Source organism: Carcharodon carcharias, chromosome 3 (genome assembly GCF_017639515.1).
Source record: "Carcharodon carcharias isolate sCarCar2 chromosome 3, sCarCar2.pri, whole genome shotgun sequence".
In the NCBI taxonomy this organism is placed as follows: domain Eukaryota; kingdom Metazoa; phylum Chordata; class Chondrichthyes; order Lamniformes; family Lamnidae; genus Carcharodon; species Carcharodon carcharias.
In genome coordinates this window covers 45497868-45511144 of record NC_054469.1, presented here as the reverse complement: position 1 = coordinate 45511144, position 13277 = coordinate 45497868, and the positions used below count along the sequence as shown (strand labels likewise).

Below are 13277 nucleotides of genomic sequence, written 5' to 3'. Positions count from 1 at the left end.
ATATAAATGTATTTATTATTCCCATTTATTATTAATCTACCCCATATGTTTATTTAATGAAGTTCAGTTCCTTTTAATGTTGATGCTTCCTACTTGGTTAATTTTTGTTTGGTCCCCTTGGATCTAATTAATTACTCTGATTATTCATATGTTTACTTGTACTGTTTTCTTTTACAATTTACCATTGGCCCTTGGTTTAAATTATTTAGTACCTCCTTCCTCCCACTGTTCCAAATGTTCGCTCTCACCAAATTCACATTTTCAGCCTGTTTCGCAAACAACTCTGTTTAGCAGATTCATCCAGCTCTCGCCAAGCTCTGTGCTGGAAGCCCTTTTGAAGGCACAGACTGTTCTAAGTTTTCATCAGTCAAAATTGGGTCAAAATTTGAATATTCCATTTGTCCAACTTCAGACTATTTGGAGCACATTTTTCTGTGTCTGTAAAGCATGGGCATACCTCACCACATCTTTCACTGTTGTATACCATCCAGAAAACAATGAATTGGCTATCAAAATTGCATTCAGTGACAATGAGGGATATTTTCCCATCGAGCAGCCAGTTCTATATTTAGAACAGGTTGTCAGATATCAAGATAAGTTGAGGGTTGTCTTTTAACACATTGTTAAAATAGAGCATGTGGATGTGGATGATACATTAGATAGAGTTACTGAATAAGCTGTAGGAACTATCTGGGGAGTGTGACAGATGTCACTTGGTAAAAGAATACAGGTGCTGAATGATTTTGGGAGTCCATTTTATTTAGCATGTTCTAATAAAAGATGGAAAAGGCTGAAGTGTCTTTGTAAGAGATTCACATTCCCATTTCCCCTCACGGATGGTTCTTGACTTTAGGATTTTATAAAGGACAAAATTACACAGACACGGAGCTTGTGAACCCAACCACAAATTTGTTTACTAAAAACTCCTAATGGCCTAATGCAAATTGACACTACACAACACTTAATTGGTTAATCCGATTTATATCCCTCCACGATTTAACCTCAGCTTCCACTTAAACACAAAAAATCACCACGATTTATTAGAAAGCCTCAACTTAAAAAATCACAGGCAAAACCCCATGGGCAGAATTTAGCCCTCAATGGGCAGGCGGGCCCCGCAGGCTGGCAGCCGAACTCCACTGCCGAAATGGGCCCCGCCGCTATTTTGAGTGGGTGGGCCAATTAAAGCCCGCCCAGTGGGCCATCCAACGGGAAACGCTATGCGCTTCCTGTGTAGGGGGGGAGGGATTCCCCAACTGTCAAAGTGTGCTCTTTCGCGCATATCTCCCTGAGACTAAGTGCTGCCTCAGGGAGAGCGCTGACAGTTTAATAATCATCAAAAATAGCACAATAAAAAAATTATTAACATATCCCCCTCATGTGACAATGTCACACGAGATGGGACATGTTAATAAATATTATATAAACTTTATTAAAGGTTTTTAAAACAGAACATGAAACCTCATCCCGCCAGTGGATGGGGTTTCATGTTTTTTCTCCTTCCTGCCGGAGCTCCTGGCCTGCCCGCCAGCCTTAAGGTTGGATGGGCAGGGCCTTTAATTTCCTTAATTATCCTGTCAATGGCCTCAATTGGCCATTGACAGGTCGGCGGGCGGACAGCTGATCGCACTGTGCCCCTGCCTCCCTGAATGTTTAAATGGGGCGGGATGACGTCGTGGGTTCCTCCCGATGTCATTCCGCATAATTTTCCTGTTGGTGAGTGGGCCCCACCCCCAAATCGCCGACGGGAAAATTCTGGCCCATGATTCTGCTCAAACCTTACTCAGTTCAACCCAAATACCCCCCCCCCCCCCACCCCAGGGTTTGGTTGTTACCCTTAAGTTACTTTAAAAACCTCAGCCCCAATACCCCTCAGATTTGGGCTCATAACTTAACAAACCCCCGCACAGTTGGTCCTTTCCGGTGTGAATTGCAGGTCCGTGAGCCAGTTGACTGTTCCGGACACCCCTCCTTGATTGCAGTCCACAAAACCTCAGACCAATCTCACTGCAATTTGGCCAAAACCATTTACAATCCCCAATACAGCTGGTCTGTCCAGTGTTGATTGTAGGCCCTGACTCCTTTTTTTGGCAAAAATATACTTTATTCATAAAATATCTGAAAGAACATTACAAAACATTTCAAAATGGCCATCACAAGAAGTTCAATAATGTTCAAGGTTTCCACATTGACCATGTTGCATTCTGAAGTGCTTCAGTACAATCAAAGGACAATTCACAATGGTCATGACAGAAAGTCAGACAGTGCAATGGTATTTAAATTGACTACAGAGTTCATGTTGCACTCTGAGGTGCTTCAATACAATTCTGATACATAAAAATGTTCACTGTATACATTCAATGTGAGTCATACAGCCCAAGGTGTCTATATAATTCCCAGCCCCTTGGTGCACTGTGGCCGAAAGGTCTTAGACAGCAATCTATCCTCGATGTGCCTCTGTGGCTGCTGCCCCAAGCTTTAGTGTGTCCCTCAGCATGTGGGCCCTGAGTCAAGGTGACCAGCCCTGACCCTTCTTCCGACTGCAGCCCCAAACCTTTCAATCTTTCATAACTGGGTTATGTGATGGCAGCTGTTCTGTGCCATTGTATATGATTCAGTCCTCTAACTATATCAGGCAGAAGCAGTTACCTTGCACCATTGTTGTGATAATGCCCTCCTTTCCAGCCTCTTAATTGTGTCAGTTCTTGTTGCGATGCCGGAATGTTTGAAATTAGCCCCTTACAGTATTGCCTGCTTCTGTGTTGAGGTTTGGCTTTTATTTATGGTACTTGTGTCTGTGGGTTTGTTTATATTTCATGAAGTCCAGTTGGAGGGGACTCCAATCCCACACCTTTGAGCAGAGAATTACCTCTGCTGCTGTCCAAGATATACTCTGCTTATTATCTTAAGAAAAAGGTCTCTCTTCAATACTTTTCAATTGAATAAGTCAAGTATGCACAGCCAAAACATAGTTTTCTTTATTTTGTTATCCGAGCTTTATCTCTTGAATTTTTCTGGCCTTATATATACTAGGCATCCATATAGCATTCTTGTGGGTAGGGGAAAAATCGAATCAGCTATTTAGACCTCTCCTGCTCTCATTTGATTATCTCATTAAAAACAAATGAATATTCATTGCCGTCCATCTAGCCAGTTTCAATGCCTAGGAAATTTTACTGTACATTCGTCCACCTCTGTCAAACATTTCCCTGGGCACTCTGAAAACCCATCCATTAGAAGTCCAGTAACACTTTTCTGATTGATTGGCATCCCTTCCACAAACATTCACTCCCTCCACCACCAATGCACAGCGGCAGCAGTGTGTACCATCTACAAGATGCACAGCAGTAACTCACCATGGCTTCTTAGGTAACATCTTCCAAACCTGTGACCATCCAGAATGACAAGGGCAGCAGATACATGGGAACACCACCTGGAAATTCCCCACCAAGCCACTCACCATCCTGACTTGGAAATATATCACCATTCCTTCATTGCTGCTGGGTCAAAATCCTGGAACACCCTCTCTAACAGCACTGTGGGTGTACCGACAGGGACTGCAGCAGTTCAAGAAGGCAGCTCACCACCACTTCTCACAGGCAATTAGGGATGGGCAATAAATGCTGGCCTAATCACCAATGCCCACATTCCAAAAGTGAATTTTTTTAAAAATCTCAGATTCCATTGTTTTTGCACCTCTTTCAAACTCAAATTCTTCCAAATACAAGATCTTTTATGTTTTCATCTTGCCCTTACTCTTGAGTCAATAAAATGTAATGACCCCACTTCTATTTACATATGGCTGTTTACCTATGGAACTCCTGCAAGATGCAAACATGTCTCTTGTGACCTCTAACTCCTTTTTGATATTTAAACAAACTCTCCACTTATCCAAAAATGCAAATGTTAGAACTAACCTATTCACTTGTACCTCAAACCTAACATCTCTATCCTTTTCATGTTTTACACCCCCAGACAACACGTCTCCTATTAATCTCTGCCTGGCTTAATTAAATCATACGAAAACACAGGCACATGCGGACACACACACGGGCACAGAATAACACAATATTCTGCAGAAATATTTTTAAAATCCATTTCTCACACCTCCCTTGGCCGTCCATTCCACTAAGTCACCATCTTCTGTGTAAAGGAATTCAATTTAATCTGCCTTTTCACCCTCTGAGGTTATCTCTTGTCATTAGAATTTATGACTATATTAAACATATTGACCCGGAATTGGCAATAAAAAGAACAGTAGGGCTATCTGTGTTCAACTTTATTAAAGAGTGAGTTGGACCGCAAATTTGATTGTCCGCACATAATTACTGGAAATCATAGCATACAAGTTTGCCCTATATTTAAAGAAATTAGTCTTTTGCTGAAATAGAATTTTGAAAGTAATCAATCCATTTTCTCTGTAAAATTGTGTTATGAATATTTAGCTGTGTAACCACAGGGCTCACTTGGCTGGCCCTTCTTTCTCTTTCTTCGCTTGGAATCAAGGTCTCTGTTGTGTTATGGCACAGCTGATGGTAAATGCTGGCCAAATCCCAAATCCCAAAGGGAAACTTGAAACAACTGCCACAACTATTTTACAATTTGTATAAATTTCAAGATGCGTGCCTTGAACAAGAACACCAAGTCTTATAGGTTTCAGACAAAACTAAAGTAAACCTTTATTAATAGAAGAAATGATTTTAAGCACACACATAGATCTACAAATTACTGCTATGATAACTTATAAATCTCCTAATTAATCTAACTCCCGGTTAACTTTCGTTAAGGCAACAGTAAGATACACAGATTTTAAAAGACCCAGGCAAAGAAACACGATACCCTGAACAATCCAGTTCAAAGTGAGTTTTCTTAACTTTAGTTCTTTGTAGACAGCAACTTGAGGTGTAGATGCTGGAGGCTTTTTCACACTTGTTTTAGATCTTAGAATGCCTTCTCTTACTCACAAACTTCACTCATTTACACATATTTTCCCCTTTGAATGCAAATTCCCATTGTTTCCCTATGTCTTTGGACTTTACCTGTCTAATAATGCAATCCATAAAAGTACCAATTTTACCAGTAATATTTGGGAAAAATAAACACACTGTTTCTTAACTTCTCCTGGCTAGGCAAAACATTTCACCCCTCCTTTGAAATCAATCTCGTCTGGTTTATTTAAAAATGCAGATGTTCCCTTTACACCTTTGTTTACCTACTTAACATTTCAAACCTAGCTCATCTTCTGTTACATCAAAGCCTTCAGACCAGCTGCCTTTAATTCTATTAAGTCTCACACGCACATATGTGGACACAGACCCCACTATTACTCTGCAATAAATTCCAATAAAATTGTGAAAATTATTATACCTTCCTTGTGTTTGTCACTGTATCTGCTGTCCTTGGCCCTGAGCGATATGCTGCTCGTAAAATGGGGCCAGACTGCAGGCGAGTGGGGTCAGGCAGCAACAATCTGCTGAAGTACTGATGTTTGAAGTTTGTGGGATTGCCCAATATTCTTTGGGACTTCCTCCGTCATTGTAAAATATATATTTCTTCATATATTTGGATCGCTATCACATACATTTAGCATTTGATATTAACAGTAGAATTGCAATGTTGGTGATTCCACAACCAACATACAAAATGAAATCAAACTGCTGTTAACTACAACATGGGAGTAGAAACAGTTACAGCTTGAAAAGTATCTTTAGTTATTCGGGACTTATAGTGTACCTGTCTTCCATTTTACGAGAGGAGGTGTTGGGCGTCTTGCCTGCATTTGAGCCTTTTGAGGCCTTGAAGTGGCCAATTAATTGTTTAAGTGCTATATTCCAACCACACACACACACCCCCCCCGCCACTATTTTATCTGTGGCAGGGACGCCCATGCCATGCAGGTAGCCTGACAGTCTTCACTGGGTGAGTAGGTGATGGGCAAGGCAGCAGGTGACCACCTCCTTAAGGAGGTCTCCTGACCTATTAGAAGCACATCCCTCCCTTTAACCACCGCCGCCCCCCCCACCACCTTGGCCTCTCAAACCATAACCCTAACCTCACCACCTCACTGTGGCTTGGACTTCGCCGATATCCCCGTGTCAATAAGGCCTCCAAAATCACCTCCTCTTTGGGGACTGCCCGTGGTCCCACTAGCGGCCACCACTCAAACCCGGTGCTGCTGGGACTACAGTAGCTCTCTAAGGCAGGACCTCGTCCCTCGTTGGGGCTGGACATCTTGCCCTGAACCCAACCCATTAAAGGCCCGCTGAGCATAAAATGGCTGCAGGGCAGCTGGCCTTTTTGTTGGCGGGTTCCTGACTGACTTTTTAATTGGGAGCAGGAAACATGGCGCCCTGTAAAATCCAGCCCACTGTGTTTATTACTTTTTTGTATGAATATTCCCCTTTACAGGATTCCTCATCTTGTCTCAGTTTAACTTAGTTTCTGTCACTCTCACCTCTGGGTGAGAAGATTGTGAGTTCAAGCCTCAATTTTGATTTGAGTTCATAATCTAGTGGTACTTTAACAACACCAACTGGATCTGATTCGGTAAAATATCACAACGCACTTCACAGGAGTGTCATCATACAAAATTTGACACTGAACCACGGAAAAAGATACTAGGAAAGGTGAGTGTCAAAAGAAAGATATTTTAAGAATTTCCTTAAAGGTAGAGAGCCAGAGGCTTAGGGAGGGAATTCCAGAGCTTTAGTATCTAGACAGATGAAGGCACAGAAGTTGGGTGATGAAAATCAGGATGCTGATTCCAGAGTTGAAGGAATGCAGAGGTCTCTGAAGTTTGTGGAGCTGGAGCAATTCAGATTTCAGTGCAGTACTGAGAGAGTGCTGCACTGTTGGAGTTGCATTTAGCTGAGACTTTAATGATGGTGTCATCCACTTAATCAGTTTTGTGGTATTATCTAAAGAGGACAAATAAGATCTCCCAGTGTTCAGAACAACTCCTTCAATCCACACCTATAAAAGCACATCATTGTTCATCCATTTGCTGTTTGTGGGATCTCACTGTGTGTAATTTGGCTGCCACATTTTCTTCCATAACGATAACTGGACTTCAAAGAAAAAGTAATCCATTGATTGCAAAGTGCTTTAGAAAATCCAGAACATGTGATTAAAAGTACCAATTACATGCACTGCTTTCTTTCTTTTCTGCTCTATCTTATTAGCTAAATAGTAGAGGGGGATGCATTGGGTTGAGTGAGGCCCAGGTAATCCCCTCAGTGACTGAGTGACTCCTTTGCACTTTCCCTGGAGTATTTCCTGAGTTTCAGCACTTGCCCTGCAGTAACTGACTGAGAATACATGACCGTCTGCTGCTGAAATTCAGTTTTACAGGACTCTGTGGAATAAGATGAATACTTGTAAGACAAATTGCTTACTATTTTTTTATATTAAGTATCTGGGACTTAACTAAAAGGAGGTATTTACATTCCTAATGGTGAGTAAACTCAATTATAGCTGGTATACAGATTTCCTCCTCTTTAATTATTTTACTCCTTTTGTACAGTATAGTTAAGTGGTCTTTTAGCCAGTACACAGAGAGAGGTTGCAGATTGTCTCAAATTTCAAGGTCCAGTCTAATTGCTCATAACTTCCATTTGCATTCTCCAGGGAGAGACAAATCTGTGGATTAGGATCAGTGATCTTGATTTGTCTGTATTCACTTTGAATTTTTAATATTTTATTCATGGAGCAGTTGATCTTTCTTTAACTAAGCCTGTAATAGAGATATTTCAAAAATCAAGTAAGCTCAACAGGTTATTATGTAAACAAACAAAACAAAAAGGAGGGTTAACAGCAGTGGGAGACCAATATTGGACAGGATTCCGTTTCTTTGATCGGTTACTTTCTCCTTTTTGCTCTGAGTAGCTGAAGGTCAGACTGAGCACAGTATGTTAAATTCATCCATATTTGCTGCACACTTGAAATACAATTGCCAATTAGTTACAGGTACCATTTCATTTACTTAGTGAATGACTGATACTTTAGAAAGCTGCAGCAAGGCTTTAAATGGCATCATTAACTGTTGTAACCATGGTTTGCACAGCAGTTAAACTCTCACAGTATCCAACACCTTCAATAAGGCAGCAGTCTCTCATTATTGAACTGAAGTGCCATGTTAAGTAGCTGAACTTGAGATTTTTTGTTGCCCTAATTCCACAGAATTGCTTTTCTTGTATAGTAAACTTCTTTTTTAATCCTTGTTCCGGTACCGGTTCATCACGGCAGCAATTACATGGCTGATGCTGCATGCTTTCTCCATTGTAATTGTCCTAAATCTTTGCTTCATATTTTAAAGCAACAGTTCTTTTTTTTTATTCATTCACGGGATGTGGGTGTTGCTGGCTTGGCCAGCATTAATTGCCCATCCCTAATTGCCCTTGAGAAGGTGCTGGTGAGCTGCTGCCTTGAACCGCTGCTGTCCATGTGGTTGTTGGGAAGGGAGTTCCAGGATTTTGACCCAGCGACAGTGAAGGAACGGTAATATATTTCCAAGCCAGGATGGTGAGTGATTTGGAGGGGAACTTCCAGGTGGTGGTGTTCCCATTTATCTGCTGCCCTTGTCCTTCTAGATGGTAGTGGTTGTGGGTTTGGAAGGTGCTGTCTAAGGATCCTTGGTGAATTCCTGCAGTGCACCTTGTAGATGGTACACATGGCTGCTACTGTGTGTCAGAGTGGAGAGAGTGAATGTTTGTGGATGTGATGCCAATCAAGCGGGCTGCTTTGTCCTGGTTGCAATGTATTTCCTTTTTATTCTAACGTACAGTTTAGAACTGATCTTCTCAATACCCCATGTAGACTGAACAGGTTGCTAATCTTCCCTGTAGGAGACTGAGGGTGATCTAATAGAAGTATTTAAAATGATGAAAGGATTTGATAGGGTAGGTGTAGAGATGATGTTTCCATTGTGGACTTGTGATCGTAACTTCAACCTAGTCACTAACAAATTCAGTAAGGAATTCAGGAAAAAGTTCTGTACCCAAAGAATGGTGAGAATGTAGAATTGCTACCGCATGGAATAATTTAGACAAGCCCCCATGAGGGGGAAACAAGTAATATATGCTTATAGGATGAGATGAAATAGCGTGTGAGGAGGCTTATGTGGACCATAAACATTAATATTGATTAGTCGGGCCGAATGGCAAGTTTTTGTACTGTAAATTGAATGTAACTACATAATGCTTGATTTTACTTATGTTTTCAGAGGGTTTTGAAGTTATTTCACTGAAATTCATAAATTCTGTTATCACCACTAACGTTGCTATTGTGATTTGTGTGGCAGATAGAGAGGGTTTTGTGTATAGCCATCTCAGCTTATATCAGTTACGATTATAGTACATAACTACTCACTTCCTTCAGCACCTTCCAAACCTTCGATCTATACCCATAGAACCACAAGAGCCACAGGTGCATAGGAACAGCAAGATTCTCCCCAAGTCACACACCAATCCTGACTTGAAGCCATATCGTCATTGGGTCAACACTCTGGAACTCCCTTCTAATAGCAATTGTGGTGTACCTAAACCAAATGGACTGCAATGGTTCAAGCAGGCAACTCACTTCTCAAAGACAATTGGGAATTGGCTTCAAATGCTGGCCTTGCCAGCGATGTGCATATCCCATGAATGAATAAAAAACAACATGGACCTAATCTGAAATTCCAGACTAAACACAAGAGGTCAATTTTAAAATGTTTGATTGCAATGGATGTAATACTGCTTGACACCATCCAGGACAAAGCAGTCCGCTTGATTGGCACCACATCCACACACATTCATTCCCTCCACCACCGACGCACAGTAGCAGCAGTGTGCACCATCTGCAAGATGCACTGCAGGAATTCATTAAGGTTCCTGACAGCACCTTCCAAACCCACGAGCACCACCATCTAGAAGGACAAGGGCCGCAGATAGATGGGAACACTACCACTTGGAAGTCACTCACCGTCCTGCCTTGGAAATCTATCCCTGTTCCTTCACCGTCGCTGGGTCAAAATTCTGGAACTCCCTTTCTAACCGCACTGTGGGTGCACCTACACCACATGGACTGCAGTGGTTCAAGAAGGCAGCTTACCACCACCTTCTCAAGGGCAACTAGGGATGGGCAATAAATGCTGGCCCAGTCATCAAAGCACATATCCAATGAATGAATTAAAAAAAAACAGAAGCTAAAGTAGTAAGCTGATTCTAGTCCTCAGTCTGAAGTTTCTATCTTAAGTGTGTCTCAAGAGTTGAATCAAATAGCTACTTGTAATAGTGCACCCATGCACAAACCAGCCAGTTATAAGCAACTTATGTGTCTATATGTTGCTTATGTGCTATGTGTTGACTGGATGCAGCTGATACATAACCTAGTTATTCAGTGCCAAGAGATGGCTGACAGGATACAAAGATTTTACTAATGCAGGAAGAGGACAAGGAATCGTGAAAAAGGACTATAGGAATAAATATACTAATTGATGTGCCTGAATGCAGAAGCTGGGTATTGTTCACAAGATTTTCCATCCAAAATGACAGAAGAAGCTGTTGGGGAGGGAAGGGGGGATTGTTGAGTTTGATTTCCTGATACCCATTCCCAGAGAGTATTGCTGCTCTTGACTAACAAGTCATGGGGGGGTCAAGGGTCCGAATTTCTAATGCAGTATTCTGACCGGCAAAGTACAGTGATGGCAGTGCAAATTCGTAACTTTTCTGCTCTTGGCACGTTATGCTGGTTAGGAAGCAGATACTGGAAAAAGATTACTTGCAGTGTGTTAGCAGCATCAGAGAGTGTAGCAGAAAGTTTTCTGATATTCCCTTTCTCTGGCAAAATCTTAAAGTTATTCCAAAAGTACAGTCTTGACTTCAGTAGAAACTGTGATCAAAAGATTAAAATTTCTTGCCCTAGTGGTTATACTGTACTATTAATGTGATACTTAGCTGGGGCATGAAAGAGAAATGATGTGCAGGCACTTTAGATTGGTACTGTCCTTCTGATAGAGGCTGTGTTATTAAATAAGGTGCTGGTTATTTCCTGTATGAAGTACTTGAGCACCTAATCATAGCAAGGAAACTGTTGCTCTTGAAAAGATGCAAAAAACAGATAATCATTTATTTGGGAAAAAGCTGATGTTGAAGTTATTTTATGGAACTTTTCAGGATTATTAATAGATTGCTTGTCACATTGAAAAGTCAGAATAAAGCAACTTTCCCTCGCTACATCATAGGATTTTTCAATGGAACATGTTGTGCACAGAAGAAAGAACTTGTATTTATATGCACTTTCAGGACGTCCTTAAGCACTTTATATCCAATGAAGTACTTTTGAAGCAAAAATAAAAATAGCTGGAAAAACTCAGCAGGTCTGACAGCGTCTGTGGAGAGGAATACAGTTAATGTTTTGAGCCTGTATGACTCTTCATCAGAACTAAGTACTTTTGAAGTATGGTCACTGTTGTAAAGAAGGAAATGGAGCAGCCAAATTGCGCACAGCAAGCTCCCACAAACTACCATGTTCTAATAATCTTTTTTTATTGATGCTAGTTAGGGGGATAAACATTGGCCAGTGCTCTGGGGAGAACTCTTCTTCAAAGTAGTTCATGGGATTTCAGCAGTTTCAGATACTGTTACAATTAGTGTTAATGTTACTGTTTAACTGGATCTCTGCATTGTGGAGCATTGTTTAAAGTGAAGTCAAGAGTCAAAATAAAAATAATATGAAAAACAGAAAAATGTAATTAAAAAGTGATTCTGTTGCTAGGCCGCTACTGTGGAGGTGGGGGGGGCAGCCCCTTTACAGGGTGCCGTGTGGCTAATCTTGAAACCAGGCAGGGAGGAAGAACCCCAAGGCCTACCTGGTGCATTGGCCCACACTGGCCTGCCACCGGATGCCTACCTCCAGGCACCTAACCTGGCTCCCACTGATGCAGGAAACTTAACAAAGTTCATAATGAGCCTCATCAGAAACCTGCTCTTTGGGGGAGAATCCTGCCAGCACGCTGGCCAGTATTGACATTTTTGCGCTCCGTCTGCCTCTGTTCCCACCCCTGGCGGGGCCTGAAAATTCAGCCCCGAGTGTTATCCATTTCTAGCGATGTTTCAGGCTGTTCAGTTGCGGGGTGGGGATGGGGGATGGTGTCCAGTAATGAAGCCCCATTACTCACACTAAAGACACTATATAAATACAGGTTGTTGTAGTCAATTTTGATGATCCCCATGTAAGTAGTCAATAAAGCCAAATCTTGACCCTCAGATTGGAGGAAGAAGCAAATGATAAATTCCAGGTAAAATTCTGCAATATTTACCTTTTTAATGAACTGTTTTCAGGTGTACCTTGAAAGATTATTAACATACGCAGAGATTGACATCTGCCCCAGCAACTGGAAACGGATTGTGTTGGGGGCTATCCTGCTTGCGTCGAAGGTATGGGACGATCAAGCTGTTTGGAATGTGGACTACTGCCAAATCCTTAAAGATATCACAGTGGAAGACATGTGAGTGTCTTTAGTCAAAATCCATTCAATGGTGAAGCACTGTATTGCTCTTCCTAATTTTCCAATCTCAGAAGCTATCTATCCCATCACTGGACCTCAGAATTTAACTTTGGACTACCTCATATTGTCTCCTCTGGTTGCACCTAGCTTGTCCCTCTTAACCTCTGCCATGCCCACAAAACCTGAATATACAGGAGACACTTGGTCTATTAGATCGATTCTCATCACCGAACATCCCTTATTAGTTCCCTCTCTTCAGGTGTTGTCTGTTGTCATGCCAGCAATGGTTGCCAAACCCTTGCCCTGCACTGAGGTTATGTCGAGGACAAGTTCCTTTGTGCCCCCACTGTCTGAAGGCTCTGGAGCCGATTTCCTGTTCCCACTCTTGGTTCCATTTGTGGTGCACTTTGAAAATCCTGGCACACAACCCGCATAAGTAATGGTTGGAAAATCCTGCACCACATAGGTCTGAATTTCTGATATGTGTGCTTCTGGAAGGTGAGCCTTCCGTCTGGGAGCACTACTTCAGGAAACTATCGTGTGTGTATCTTTCCACAGTAATGTTTCTGCACTATTTCCACAAGTATATGGATGATATGTAATTGACTTTGACTTCCTGTTGTCAGCATAAATGTTATTAAATGGAAGGATTTTTTATTTTATCAGCATTTTGTGATTAACATAAAGCTGCAGTTTAAATCCCTCCTCCATCACCCTTATCAAGATCAACTTGTTGACTATTGCTTTTTTTTCTCCATGCTTCTCCACCTCTATTGAAGGCACAGACTCT

General features: G+C 41.6%; 1 protein-coding gene across 3 annotated transcripts in view; it reads left to right on the top strand.

The window, feature by feature from the left end:
- ccny (cyclin Y) overlaps positions 1-13277 on the top strand; it is a 266160-nt gene that overhangs the window by 228311 nt on the left and 24572 nt on the right. For all 3 annotated transcript variants that reach the window (XM_041184299.1, XM_041184301.1, XM_041184300.1), the window contains exon 8: positions 12321-12487. In XM_041184299.1, coding sequence (XP_041040233.1) covers positions 12321-12487 — 167 coding nt within the window. The remainder of the gene's footprint in view (positions 1-12320; positions 12488-13277) is intronic.